Source organism: Archocentrus centrarchus, chromosome 24, assembly GCF_007364275.1.
Source record: "Archocentrus centrarchus isolate MPI-CPG fArcCen1 chromosome 24, fArcCen1, whole genome shotgun sequence".
Taxonomy (NCBI): Eukaryota; Metazoa; Chordata; class Actinopteri; order Cichliformes; family Cichlidae; genus Archocentrus; species Archocentrus centrarchus.
In genome coordinates, this window is record NC_044369.1 from 9,466,425 (window position 1) to 9,479,351 (window position 12,927).

Here is a 12,927-nt window from a genome sequence, read left to right on the forward strand (position 1 = left end):
AACTGATGTCTGGTGTCATATTTGAATAATCCCATGTTTTCCTGTTTTTTTTAAATAAGATGTCATCCTATTAGACAGTAAATCCAAATCTTCATGTGATTAAAATGTCACTGATAGCCGCAGAGATTTCTGTATGCTTGACTCAGAATCAGACTCCCTTCTTTGATCCACGCTACTCTGTTCATAAAATCTCGGAGGCTTGCTCGAACCATCAATGTATTCCCAACCCTTTAAAACAGACAAAAGCCTTTCATGTATATTTCCAAGGATTGAAACTTTAGCATGCATAAGAATAAAACAAGCATAGTGGGGCATTGAATAATAATTAAAAATATTTGCTTTTGCTTCATTATCATTCATCATGAATCTTCTCCCCACCCGCTCTGTCACATTATATTGTATATGATAACACATATCTTTCATTATGTGTAAGAAACGTCTGATATTTGTACAAAAAATGACTTATGCTTTTTTTAATATTATTTCAGCTTTCTTAAAATACAGAATTTTTCAAGTCACTTTACAACAGCAAGCAAAAAAACACATTAATTTTAGGTTTATTTAAGTTCAGGCAACGTTACTGGCACAATAACTTCCTTCAGACATATTTATCCCAACTTTCGCTTTGCAACACTAAATAATCTGCATTTTCCAACCCATGTGGAAATGAAATCTAGTTCAGAAAAGGCAATAAAGCAGAACTGTCTCTGTACCTGTGTCAGTGGAGAAGAGGTAATTGTGAGACACTTTGTAGACAGATATTTTGTCATTTCAGGAAAAGTGCAAGTGCTTTTGTGGAATACTTAAAACAATCAAGTGTGAGCTGGTGGCTGTGCTTATGAAAAAGATCACTACTCATACAGTTGGTAATTTGGTTCAGTTCGCATCATGAAGTGAGCAAGATACTGAACCCCACACCCCATTCCCACTACACTTTGAAGTGTGAACCTCTCTGAGTGGTCAACAGCAGCTTTATGTGCAGTCCATTTACATTTTCCTATGACAAGTCAAAATCTCTGATTCTCAGGAGAACTTTGTGCCACGAGCCTCGGGGGGGGGGTTCCAATGCAGAACACTGGAAGGTTTCCAAAGGTCCTAAGTTAATATTCCTCTTATAATTGTATTAATTAGAAACTGCAGGCACTGGTAAGCATCGCTAAGAACAACCATTCAGAGATACTTGATTGACTTGATACAGTATTTCCTGCTATCAAGTGCTCTTGTTGTCCAAGTGGCTCTTGAAGAACTCCTGGACTCTTTCCCACAGGTCCAGCTGAGCCTCAGAGTGAGCTTTTGGCTGGCCACCAAACACCACAACACTCCCTACAGCTGCATGAAACCCAGACGGACAATAAGGCATGTAAGGGACCTCCAAAAAATGTCCAGCTTTTGGATAAGTTACCACCTCAAAGGATTTTTTGCCATGATTTTTCAATGTTTCAGCAGCCCGACTGGCAAAAAGTGTGCTGTTCCAGTTGCGGTCATCTTCGGAAGCAGCAAACAGGAAATGGCAGGTGGCCCGTTCAATTGGAATCAAAGACGCCCTGTGCTCTTTCATGGTAGGGTCTGGTAAGGCGTCACGTATATCTAAAAGCCCAGAGTCTGTGGTTTTCACATTCTTCATGACAGGGGGGAGTGGAGGAACTACAATGTCTTTGTAGTGTAAAGGCAGCACAGTGTTTGCATTACAGGCATTAATACAGACAGTCGCTGAGATCCCAGAGAGAAAAGATGCCATGCTCAGAGCCAAACCGCCACTATGAGAGATTGATATGATGCCAATCCCAGGACCTTTCACCTGTATAAAGAGGTATTATGTTAGTGAACTTTTTCAAAGTAACAGGTGTACATCTGCTACTACAGTGCAGGCCATAGCAGTAACATTTCTTTGTTCTTTAGGCTCAGCCTGTTTGAATGGAACCCCTAAACATTTGGCAAGTTTGTGTGGAGAAAGTCTATATCGCTACCACAGATCTTTATATATTGCTGTAAACCTCCAAAATCAAAATTACTTTGACCTTTGAGTTCTGCTTACAATCAGGCTTCAATACTATCTAAAACCAGAGCTTAAAGAAAGAGAGGCTGATGATTTTTCTATACATAACCAATTAATTATTATAACTAAAATGCCCCCAAACAAAAGCAAATCTAGAAAAGTCCTCCAAATTTATAATCTGCATTTTGCTCTATCTGACAAATAGTTTAGGTTAAACATTAACAAGAAGGAAAAGCACAAACAGACCGAACAGCTTATTGTTTCAGCTCTAGATTTTTTTAACATGCAAAATTTGCAAAGGACTTGAAGAATATAAATTTTTGTCATTAATCCATAGTGGTGACATGAGGGGGAAAAAAAAGCCAGCAGGTGGCAACACTGACACACTAAATACAAACAAGGGCCTCTACTTTAAAACTGAGATACTTATTATAAATATGATCTTTGCTGTTTTATTCTCCAATACTAACCTCTGGCCGCTTCCTCAAATATGTGACCGCCTCCTCGAAGTATTCCAGATCCAAGTTTTTAGGGTTTTTTGGTAGATCCTGGTAACGATAATAAGCCAGTGCCAGAACAACAAAACCTTTACTTGCCAAGAGGCTGGCTCTGGGTTCGGTAAGACCTCCACCGAAAGTGTACAAATCTACAATTCCTGGGAATGGGCCATTTCCTAAAATTAAAAAAAAAGAAGAAAAAAAAAAAGAGGGGGGGGGGGGGGTCGTTAATGTTCACTACACACATTTCCAATTTCTGTGTATTTTTGTGAATTCTACTTCCACTAAAATCCAGCTAACCTGGTGGTATGAAGAGGACACCTCGTATTCTGCCCTCTTGTAAAGGTATTCTCTTCATCCCCTCAGTCATGTATCCTCTCTCATTGGATTCAGATGCTAGAAGCTCACCAGTCTCACCATTAAGAGCCTCTAGGTCCACACGTATTGGGCTGAGCACATCCTTCTTCAGGAGTTTACTGTGTGGAGCATCTGGTGCCAGGTTCCAAAACAAACCCATGGACTCCACACCGGTGTAACTGCCACCAAGAGAGGGTGTGCTGCAGACATCCACTTGACCAGTTTCATCTGCTTTGTACAGGGCAGAGGCTTTGAAAGTGACACCTTTGTCATCAACCAGTTTGGACCTCAGCTCCACTGGTTTGTGAGGAGTGAGTCCCTCTACTTTGACTCGCACCATTTTGTCAAAGAGGCAGCGAATACTGGGAAGAATTTTCAAGCGGATCTGTGAGTACGCCATTTCAGCTGTCAGATATCTGAACAGTCATTCCCCTCTAGCCTGCACTTTACTGGGGCCTGCTCTAGTGTCACTGCACCTGTCAATGCAATTGAGAATTAAGAAAATCTCACAGCTTTACACACAAATCACTTCTACGTTCTAACAAATATCATCTTTTGCAATAAAACTATTCACAAAACAACAAAACAAGACCAATCACCAATGGGGAAATCCTCCCGCAATTAATAAAAATATAAAATAAATGTAGAAGTCAGGATATCATTACAGCCCCATTTCATAACAGAAAACCCTTCGGCAGACATCGTATTATGTTCCACAAAAGTATTTTGCCCTAATTTTGGAGACCTTGACCTAAACTTTTATCCAAATACTTTTAGTCACCTCTGGGTTAGTAAAAAATTATACATATTCCAGCAAAAATGTGCTTTCGATATTAAGAATACTCATTAAATCAAAACAATTTTAAGCATGCTGTAAAAGACTGATATTCTGCAATTATCTCTAATATTTCTACAAAGACTTTCTGGTAACCACATCCTAGAACAGAAAAAAATTTCCATGGTAAACAGATTAGAGAAAGTATATACTGCACTCTTGTACAAGGGTGTATACTATATAATGCCTTTCTATTTATATAATCTATAACAATAAGCCAGACATAACGCAGGCTTACAAGGTATTCACATTTTATACTCAGCCAATCAGAAGTTGGCATCATAGGCTAATCAATAAGGCTGCAGCCTAGAACTGATGTTACTATAAACAGACTCTTTACCTACAAATCTGGGATTCCCCAGTTTCTCACCATCTAGCTACTGTCAGCTGTTCAATATCCTCCCATTTTATTTTGGGCAGGAGCATAATAAAAAGTGATAGTCTTTCCTCTAACAGATTTGTTTATACCAAAATACAGAAACCTACAGGGCACTACATGTTCATGTGATATAGCACAGCCCTAATTTTGCATCTTAACAACCCATGAGGGTAACCCATGTAGGATTTTTAAACAGTAAATAAGAAAGCATGGTGACTAAATGGAAGTCAAAGTACAGTCTGTCTCCAGAAAGGGCTTTAAACACAGCCACTAAAGATCAGACGGCAAGGAGGAGACAATAGGGCTGCTCAGGGCTCAACACAGGACACTGACTATTTTTGATTGCTTCATTTTGGATTATCATACTAACAGTCCTACAACTAAAAATGTACCGAAGCTATGAAGTTAAAATAGAAGAATACCACAAATCGACGTCTGAGGTTTACAGTGTGCACTCTGCTCCTACTATAACTAGTAAACTACAAACGTTATGATTATCTTTACACCTCCTCTTTATCACTTATGGTCAGCTGGATATGACTACCCCTCATAGCACAGCTTTTTTTTTTTTTTTTAATCCTTTTTGTTATATTTTAGCTGCAATGTGCTGGAGGAGAGTATTTTGAAAATCCACGTGTATTGTGGGCTCTGTCTACTCCGGTCTACTGTACATTATGATGATGACATTGACACAGGACCACAAATCTATGACATTCTGCCCAAAAGGGATAAAGGCAATTTAACTTAAAGTAACCAAATAAGCATTACAATGTATACATGGTTGTTAAAATAAACTTTTCACCGATATAAGTCGGTCAGTTTCACAGCCCTATGATTTGCCACTTACTGTTTCTGTAGCTTCTGTAGTGGTGTCACACTAACATGGACCAGCCACACGGGGCCTCAGAGTAATGTTTAACTAGGTGAAAGGTGAAGAAACACAGATTACTTTTCTCGAATCGATAAGAACAACCCCAAATACACCTGCACACACAAAGCTTACAAAAAAAGCATAGCTAAGCCCAAATAATGAAAGTAACTGAAGACAGCTTGTTAGAGTTCAGTGTAAAGTTAGCTTTTGGAGCAACTGTTATACCAGTATGAAAATTAAAACACTCTCACTCAATCTGAGCATACCGCTACAACCTTGAAGTTTTTCTGTGTACCAAAACGACTGACAAAAAAAAATAAAAAATGGAAGCAGCGCTCACCAAGACGGAAGCAAGTGGAAGGAACCACTTGCCAAGAAAGGAGGGAGATATGGTTTGAGGTCGACTGCGTCTGTTGGCGTGTTTGTGCTACGTTAGTGTAACACTCTTTCTTACACTGGTTTTCAAACTATTCCTTTCAAAATGTCAACGTTGAGATAATTTTAATTTCAGGACAGTTCAACAAATAATGCTATCATCACCATCGCCACCAGCCGCAATGCAACCGTCCATATAGCTGGACTCGGCACTGGCTTCAGACTGCAAATGCGCAATTTTCCGGTGTTAAAATTATATATGGAGAACGATATAATCTTAATTGCTTACCTTTTCATTTATTTTTCCTTTTTCCAGCAAATATAATGAATTGAAACACCTGTACATGTAGGTAGGAAGTTGACGCAGCCACTAGATGTCAGCACTAGCACAAACATTTAACTCGGTCTCATTCAAAGATTACTTTACATACAGCCTGGGGTCTTCCTGTACAAGTCTAGCACTTTTTATTTTATCTCTTAACACAGAATAGCCTTTTGCATCTGGAGCATACCCTAGTCTTATCTCTGTGAACACAAGACCAGAACAGTGCATGATAAGCTATACCTCATTTATTTATCTAGTGTATTTCAATATGGAGCAAGAGATATGATTAGATATTAAACCACCTTACTGCATATATTTTCATTTTAATGAAGAAAGTGGTAACAATGAGCACTGGTGTCTTGTTTCTCTCCTGGGTAGGAGTTTCTGTACAGGACTCGATGGCATGTCAAGTGTCGAATTGGAGTCTTAGCATAATCCAATAACTGGCTGAACTCTACTTGGTGCAGTGCCTGGATTTCAAAACCTCTGCTATCATGATTTCTTTTCACAGAGAAGAGAAGAGAAAGGAAACTTTCATATGCAAAGAGGGGGAATTAAGACAGGACAAGTGTGTAAGTAGAGATTAGGACGGCAGCCAAATTTAAGCAGAACTGGAGAGGGTAAAATTAAAAAGTGGGTTTTAAATGCTATGCAGAAACAACACATTTGCAAAACATCAGACAATGATGCAAAATTAATTGCTATGTTTTAAAAAATCTCTTATTGGACATTGAGGCATTTTGCAATCATTCAGTCTTCAAACCCGGGTAGGAATTTCCCTCCTAACATAAAATGAAATTATTCACATGAGTGGAGTGGATTTAAGAGGATAAGTGACAGATTACTGTATGATAAGGATGAAATTATACTCACATTAAAGCTAAATCAGGTTAATGTTGTCCAATTCAACATAACTCAGTGATAGACCTTATTTGGTTGCCACAGCTGCCTTTTTTCATCAGTATCTCATTTGTTTTCTATAAATGTGGATGACAGAATTAGTTAAATATTTTCTGATCTATAACTTTAGGGCAGTGATGTTTGCAGCGATCAGTCAACACTCTTTGGGTAAGATAGGGAGTTCAAAAAGAGTGCCGACCTCCTTTAATCCTTATTTGCAGTAAAGATTTATGTTCTGCTGAGTTACAGTGAAAATGATGAGTAAACTGCATTTAGCTATAATGAGCAATCTCAAGGATCTCACATTTCCCCTCTAAGCGGATGAAAGCAAAAATGCTCCCACTCATTTCCTTCTATCTTCCATGTACAGGAACATTGCATTCAGGCAGAGATTTAGATCATGTGTCAATTTATGCATCTCATCCTTAGTTTAAGAACCAGGCATCTGAGTTAATGCACACCGGGATGTACTTTCTCTGCATCAAAACCAATGTAGAAATCACATCAAAAGATCTAATGAAACATACCAGCAGAGGCACCAACCAAGGTGCTGTTGGTTGCCTCTGCAAACATCACAGGGAAAATTATTAAGTAGATATAAACACTGGGAGATAATTGAAATACTAATACATCTATCATTACATCTCAGATGTTATCTGTGATGTAATGATAGAGTCCAGAATGTATTTTTTAGCCATGCCTGATATTTACAATTCATCAACCCCATTAAGATGGAGACAGACAGCTGTCTGTTAAAGAGATATTTATAAAGAATTGCCAAAAGTGCTAAACCTTGAATCATGTGACCAATTGAAAAAAGTAGACATAAAAAAATATATAATTTCATAAAAGAGCCATGAAACACAAATTCAAACATATATGCCAAGCTGAAAGACACAAATAGATTATATTATATTAACGTGTCCACAGCCCATCTGCGCTATTATTTTCTATTCTTAGCATTTTCAGTTCTGTGGCAAAATGGGGACAAATCTCAATCACATAATCCCATTCTTTTTTCATAACCGTAAAATGTCAATTGAGAAATAGTATGATATAAAAACTAGATATTAGAAATGAAATAGTTATATTTTTGTCATATCAACAAAAACAGCAACGCCTTTTCAAGTCACCTCACAGGACGTAACTCATAAACAGCTGAATATTATTTTAGATTATTACTAATTCTCTGGTAATATTTTTTTTTCTTGTTTTGTCTCATAAAGCTCATCCAGCAGTGGTCTTCTTTGATATCTAACACATCAATCAACCTTAAACTTCTGGACTTATACGACGTTAAACATGCAACTGTATTATATAGTTAAGACACTTGCATTTTTATTGTCCTTTGGGTTTCTTTTTGTTGATTCTTTTGTTCCCCCTTCAAAACTCAGTGCTTTTATTTTGAAATCCAGCCCAGTGACTTGACATGCCTTGGACCCGCCCTTTTTACAGAGGTAGCCATGGACACCGCGCGAGAGCGAGCCAGCCCCGTGGAGTTTTCACAGCGAGTGTTTCCGCTCACCTAAAATAAAGAGCTCGCTGAGTCGAGGAAGAGGAACAAGCGGAGCGGCTCTGACGGAACTTGACTCCGAGGACGTCGTATTTTTATATTTCCACACTCAAGTCCGAGCGTCTCCATTTACACAGCCTTTAATGCCTCGAATGTGAACCTAGAGAGAGGAGGGCTCGCTGCTGCTGGTAACCTTTACGTTGGTGAGTCTTGATCGTATTTTCGCAACCTAAGCACACAGGCCACAAGAGATCTCTCGCTCTTATCTATCTCGTTCTCTCCGTCAGTATTTGGTCATTACATAATAATTATTATAATAACCAGGAAAAGCGTCACCCGTGTTAGGTTAACGTTTATTAACTCGTCAGTGGTAGTAATTAGTTGGCAGTTTTGTGTTTTTTGAGCATACGAGATGTACTATTAAACTAAGCTAGCGTGTGATAAACGTAGTCAACGTTTGGGCAAATGTCATGTTTTTTCGCTGTCGGGTCTGTTGGATATAAGTTTCAGTCTGTGGGAATGTCACACCTTGACTTGTCAGATACAATGAAACAAAGAGAAAATTGTCTGGAATAGCTGGCCAGTCCCGTCTAACACTTACCCGCTGTAATAACGTTACGTCTGACCATGTGAACAACAAAAAGGGGAACAGGGAAGCAAGAGGTCTGCGTGTATTGCATTGTTTATGGTGGAAATATGAGAAGCTGAGTGGGTGGAAAAGATAAAGCGGTTACATTCAGTAGCTTTACGTGTTATAATTGGGTTGGTTTGGATATTCTCTCTTTTTATTCAGCTGGCATTGGCAGCCCACCGCACTCTTTGTTTAAATACCTCACAGTACAGTTGCACGTGTCGAAGCGTGTGACTGCCGGAGGACGGCTAAAAAGAACCAGCTGACCACGTTTGATACAATTGCAGAGATACATCATTGAGCTTTTTTTTTTTTTTTTTTTTTTTTTTTTTTTTTTAGGGGGAGGGGGGGTCCCTCCCTCACTCCCAGCAGTGCAGTTTCCCACCCTTCGCTTTTGTTCCAGTAAAACTTTCTGGAGTCGTTTCCTGTTAGCAGGGAAAGGGTAAGATGTGACACTTGACCCAAACAGAGAGCAGGGAAGTCCAGATGTGAACTGTTGTTGTGTTTACACTGAAGATCAGAGTCTGGGAAGTATTCAGGTCCAATTTCCTATTGTGTTCGTTTGATAGGCTGAAAAATGTTTTTGATCCAATCTCTGTGCACCACCTTCTTATTGTTTTGGTTGTTTCATAACATACCATGAGAAAATGTATTATTGCTACAGTAGCCCTTTATTTAAATTAAGATGTTCAGTGCAGTTATTATAGTTTTATATTATTTAAATTAGTATAAGCTTTTTATTTTTGTCTCAGTACAAACAGAAGACATAGACATCCCAGTCTTGATAAACATGCACCGAAGTTTTTCTTTTTTCAGAAGTTTACTTTTTAAAATTTTTCACACCTAGTTTCGGTTAACTATAATAACCTTGGATATGTTGGCGTTTTCTGTAAATGAAATGCTCGCACATGTGTAAAAGATACTGTGAGTGAGCAGTTTCCTGCCTACAGGCTACATTATTGAGCAGGTCAAGGTTCACTAATCAAACAGTAAGTTGTTTGTGCTCACCCTTTGCTTAGTTTGCTCTCTAGAAATCCAGCCTATATGCTTTCTGCTGTCAGCTTATGTTTTATGTGAAAACACTGCAATACATTCAATAAGACGATGGGCTTATTGCCCCCAAATTTCCCAGTATTTCCCAATGCTGTCACACCTACTAGTTGTTGTTAAACGATACCCAAATGTTTGGGTCTAATTCCTGGAGCTTATTTTTGCTGGATAGGGTTTTTAGACAGAATTAAGACTTGAGAAGAAAGGCTGTTTGTCTTTGCTGAACTCACTCAAGTTCTTTCTTTTTTTCTTTATTTTCCCCATTGTTTAGACTGACTTGTTTTGTTTTCACACAGCATACAAGCTCTGGCTTCCGCAGAATAACAGATATACAATGTGCAGCTTTAATGGTTCTTAGTTCAAAAGACATTATGTAACTGCATTGAAATTTTTATAACTCCCAGCCCTGAGTTTGGAGGCATTTTCTGTTTGACAACATAACTAGAGAAAACACGTTGTGAGTAAAAATGAGAGGGCTGCTTTTGCCTTAAATCCTTTCCTTAGATTTCCCCATCTTTCACCACTATCATATTTCCCAAATTTTTCTTCCCTTGTTTCATCTTCCTTCTCTGTTTTTTATCCTCTTCTTCATCTTTCTGTCTCTTTCTATCCCTCTCCTTGCGGCAGTACAGAGGGATGCTAAGGCACTGTGGGATTTAACACTATAGTACTTCATAACAAAGGGTCCTTTCTCTGCTACCATGCAGAGCCCCATTTCTGGGCTCCCTTCATAGGCCCACGCAGGCCCTACCAGCAGCAGTAGCACGGAAGGCTGTCGGGTGGAAATCTCCTCTGGGCTGTTTCTTTGGCGCACTGAGTGCTCTCTGTTCCCGGACACATGCCTGTGCTGCTGCTCTCCTTGGCTCCCTTTGCATTCCAGGAGCCTCGGGCAGCTGAAAAACTGCAGCAGCAGTCTGCTGGCTGCCTGGTTGGCTCTTCGGTGTCTGAAGTGGAGACTTGCACACCCCCCCCCCCCCAAGTTCAAGACTACACATTCTAAAAATGTGTTTATTTTTTAAAACCTCTACTTCTTTAATGTACCAGACTTAAGTATGGCCTGCAGATGTAACAAATGGGATGAGATAAACAAACAAATATGACCAAAATAGAGAATGGAGTACCATATCAGTTTCCCTCCAATCTCATTGTACATCCTGTATAATGACAATAAAGGCATTCTATTCTATTCTATTCATTTTAAACTTGTTTAGGGATCCAGTTTGTCCGATTGGATGACCATACTTTGGATTTGGGTATCTGCTGCCAATCCAATACCAGTCTTAAATTAAAAAGCCGTTTTACTCCACAGAGGAAGAGGCTGGGAATCATCCTTTTATTTGGCTTTACATAAACATTTTATTTCCGAACTTTGTAAAATAAAATGTGAATTCATTCCTGAATCCATTGAAGAATATAAGCTTACTGAATTGTTTTTTAGTAAACTAATACATGAAAAAAAACAGACCTAAAATAAATATGTGATTATATGTGATTTATTTGCACTCATCTCACTTCAGCTCAAAGCGAGTCATTAGGCTGCTACGTACTGCTGTATTTTAAAGTCATGCCAGTTTCTCCTTTTTTAAGCCTCCTCTTAAACACGCAGTGTGAAGCTGAGTTAGCTGAAGTTAAATATTAATCTAGTTTACATTGTGTTACTGTAAGTGTAATAAAAGCTTAATGAAACAACTTCCTTCTTCCTTATATGTCTCTCTCGGCGCAGATAACAAGAGTAAAATTGAGAAAGGGAAACCGAAACCTTGTTGTTGTCTGAGTGTTTCACCTGACCACAGTTTGCACTTAATTAAAAACTTCTGCAAACATACAGAGAAAAGCTGTTAGTTTAGCAGGCATAAAATACCTCCAAACTGCTCCCTCTTTTGCTGTTAGCTTCCTTCAGCTCTGCTGCTGTTGCATGGTGACATAAACAGAGAACAACATTGAAAAAAATCTGAATATATCTGCACACAGACTGGGAAGTTGTCACCGATATGCGATCCAGCTTTTTTTGTCAAGATCAGCCCGATATCTGATCCAAATATTAGATTAGTGCACCGCTCGTCTTGGTAATCAGACAGTGAAGTGCAGATTGAAAATTTTGGGAAATAGACTTTACTTCTTCATCTAAACTTGATAGCAAGGTAGAAACTGCCCACACCAGTTTTGTTGGTTGGCTGTTTTTGCCACTTCATGTCCTCCTGGCACAGTATGCTGTTTCTGTTTTTTAATCTAAGTTTTTACAGGGGTAGGAAAGTCACACAATTTAGAAATTCTTAAGAATAGACCTCTTCAGCAGAAACCTGTATTTACTATTAAACAAGGAAATTGCCATGTGTGAAGGTACGCATTGTTTAGTTACTGCAACATTTGTCTATATTTGATGTCTTTGCCTGTTTTTCATCAAGCCTGTCAGCCAAAATAGCATTTGCTTTCTTCCTTTTGTCTTTTTAGTTACCTTTTTGTTGGTACTTGTAATTTGATAGTGGTATTAATATAATATAAAGTAGTTACAAGGTAATAATGCCATCAGATGTCAACCATTTAGAATGACTTCAATAAAACTGAAATACACAGTAATTCAAACATGTATTCTTTGTCTCTATAGATCCTATTCTGTGATTTGGGTCTCTAATGTTTTGTTCATATCGTGTAGCTACTGGCAGGAAATGCTTGTGTATGCGGGTTGATTAAAAAAAAAAGGTGTTCCAGGAAACTTGAGGTTGAAAATAGCAGCACATTCTTTAATGTGATGTGTCAAGCTCAACATCTTTGGCGGCATTTGACAGGAAACCTACACAGCTGCAACGCGGGTTGACATCCACACTTGAAGTATTCCTGTGCTTTAGCTGTCAACCTGCCTGCTGTGTTATTAATCAATTTAATACATGAATGTAAAGTCTGCATTAGAAGATCTGCAGAAATTCCTTCATGTTCTGAAAATATCTTGTTATAGCTAATTGGAAGCTGTGTTTTTGAGGATACCTTAACAGAGACTTAATGGCTTTCTCTTTTTTCAGACTCTAGTGTGTAAAAGCAATTAAGCTAATTCTGCTTAAGTTTTCACTTTGTACACATTGTGGTTGGTCAATACTATGCCCTCAGCTTTTTCAGGAGGTCAGTCCTGCATTTTAAATCCCACTCTAAGCAGTTATTTAAGCCCCAACAATTGCATTTTTTTTGTCTTTCCTTTATAAAGTT

The 12,927-nt window shown here is 38.5% G+C and overlaps 2 protein-coding genes across 4 annotated transcripts in view; one reads left to right on the forward strand and one right to left on the reverse strand.

Annotated features, from left to right (window-relative positions):
• Positions 1 to 485: 485 nt before the first annotated feature.
• acot20 (acyl-CoA thioesterase 20) lies at positions 486 to 5,274 on the reverse strand. Of its 3 annotated transcripts, none has more exons than XM_030722222.1 (5): positions 5,211 to 5,274; positions 4,912 to 4,983; positions 2,794 to 3,326; positions 2,467 to 2,669; positions 486 to 1,798 (listed from the first exon to the last, which is right to left on the reverse strand). In XM_030722222.1, exons 3-5 carry the CDS (start codon positions 3,248 to 3,250, stop codon positions 1,211 to 1,213), a joined length of 1,248 nt encoding a protein of 415 aa, XP_030578082.1. In that variant the 5' UTR covers positions 3,251 to 3,326; positions 4,912 to 4,983; positions 5,211 to 5,274; the 3' UTR covers positions 486 to 1,210. The 3 variants fall into 3 exon arrangements, with proteins under 3 accessions (XP_030578082.1, XP_030578079.1, XP_030578080.1); XM_030722219.1 differs by having other exon boundaries at positions 5,202 to 5,273; XM_030722220.1 differs by having other exon boundaries at positions 5,187 to 5,239.
• Positions 5,275 to 8,003: 2,729 nt separating this feature from the next.
• Positions 8,004 to 12,927, forward strand: part of susd6 (sushi domain containing 6) — a 30,042-nt gene continuing 25,118 nt past the window's right edge. The window contains 1 exon segment of the mRNA XM_030721627.1: positions 8,004 to 8,251. The gene's annotated coding sequence lies outside the window, so the exon portion shown is untranslated.

What these genes read in the sequence shown, in the direction of transcription:
- acot20 (XM_030722222.1), bottom strand. Translation starts at nt 3,250, where the DNA reads ATGGCGTACTCACAGATCCGCTTGAAAATTCTTCCCAGTATTCGCTGC. An exon ending in TGTCCTCTTCATACCACCAG is followed by an intron (nt 2,670 to 2,793) that starts GTTAGCTGGATT and finishes TTTTAATTTTAG; the next exon opens with GAAATGGCCCATTCCCAGGA. An exon ending in ATTTGAGGAAGCGGCCAGAG is followed by an intron (nt 1,799 to 2,466) that starts GTTAGTATTGGA and finishes CTCTTTATACAG; the next exon opens with GTGAAAGGTCCTGGGATTGG.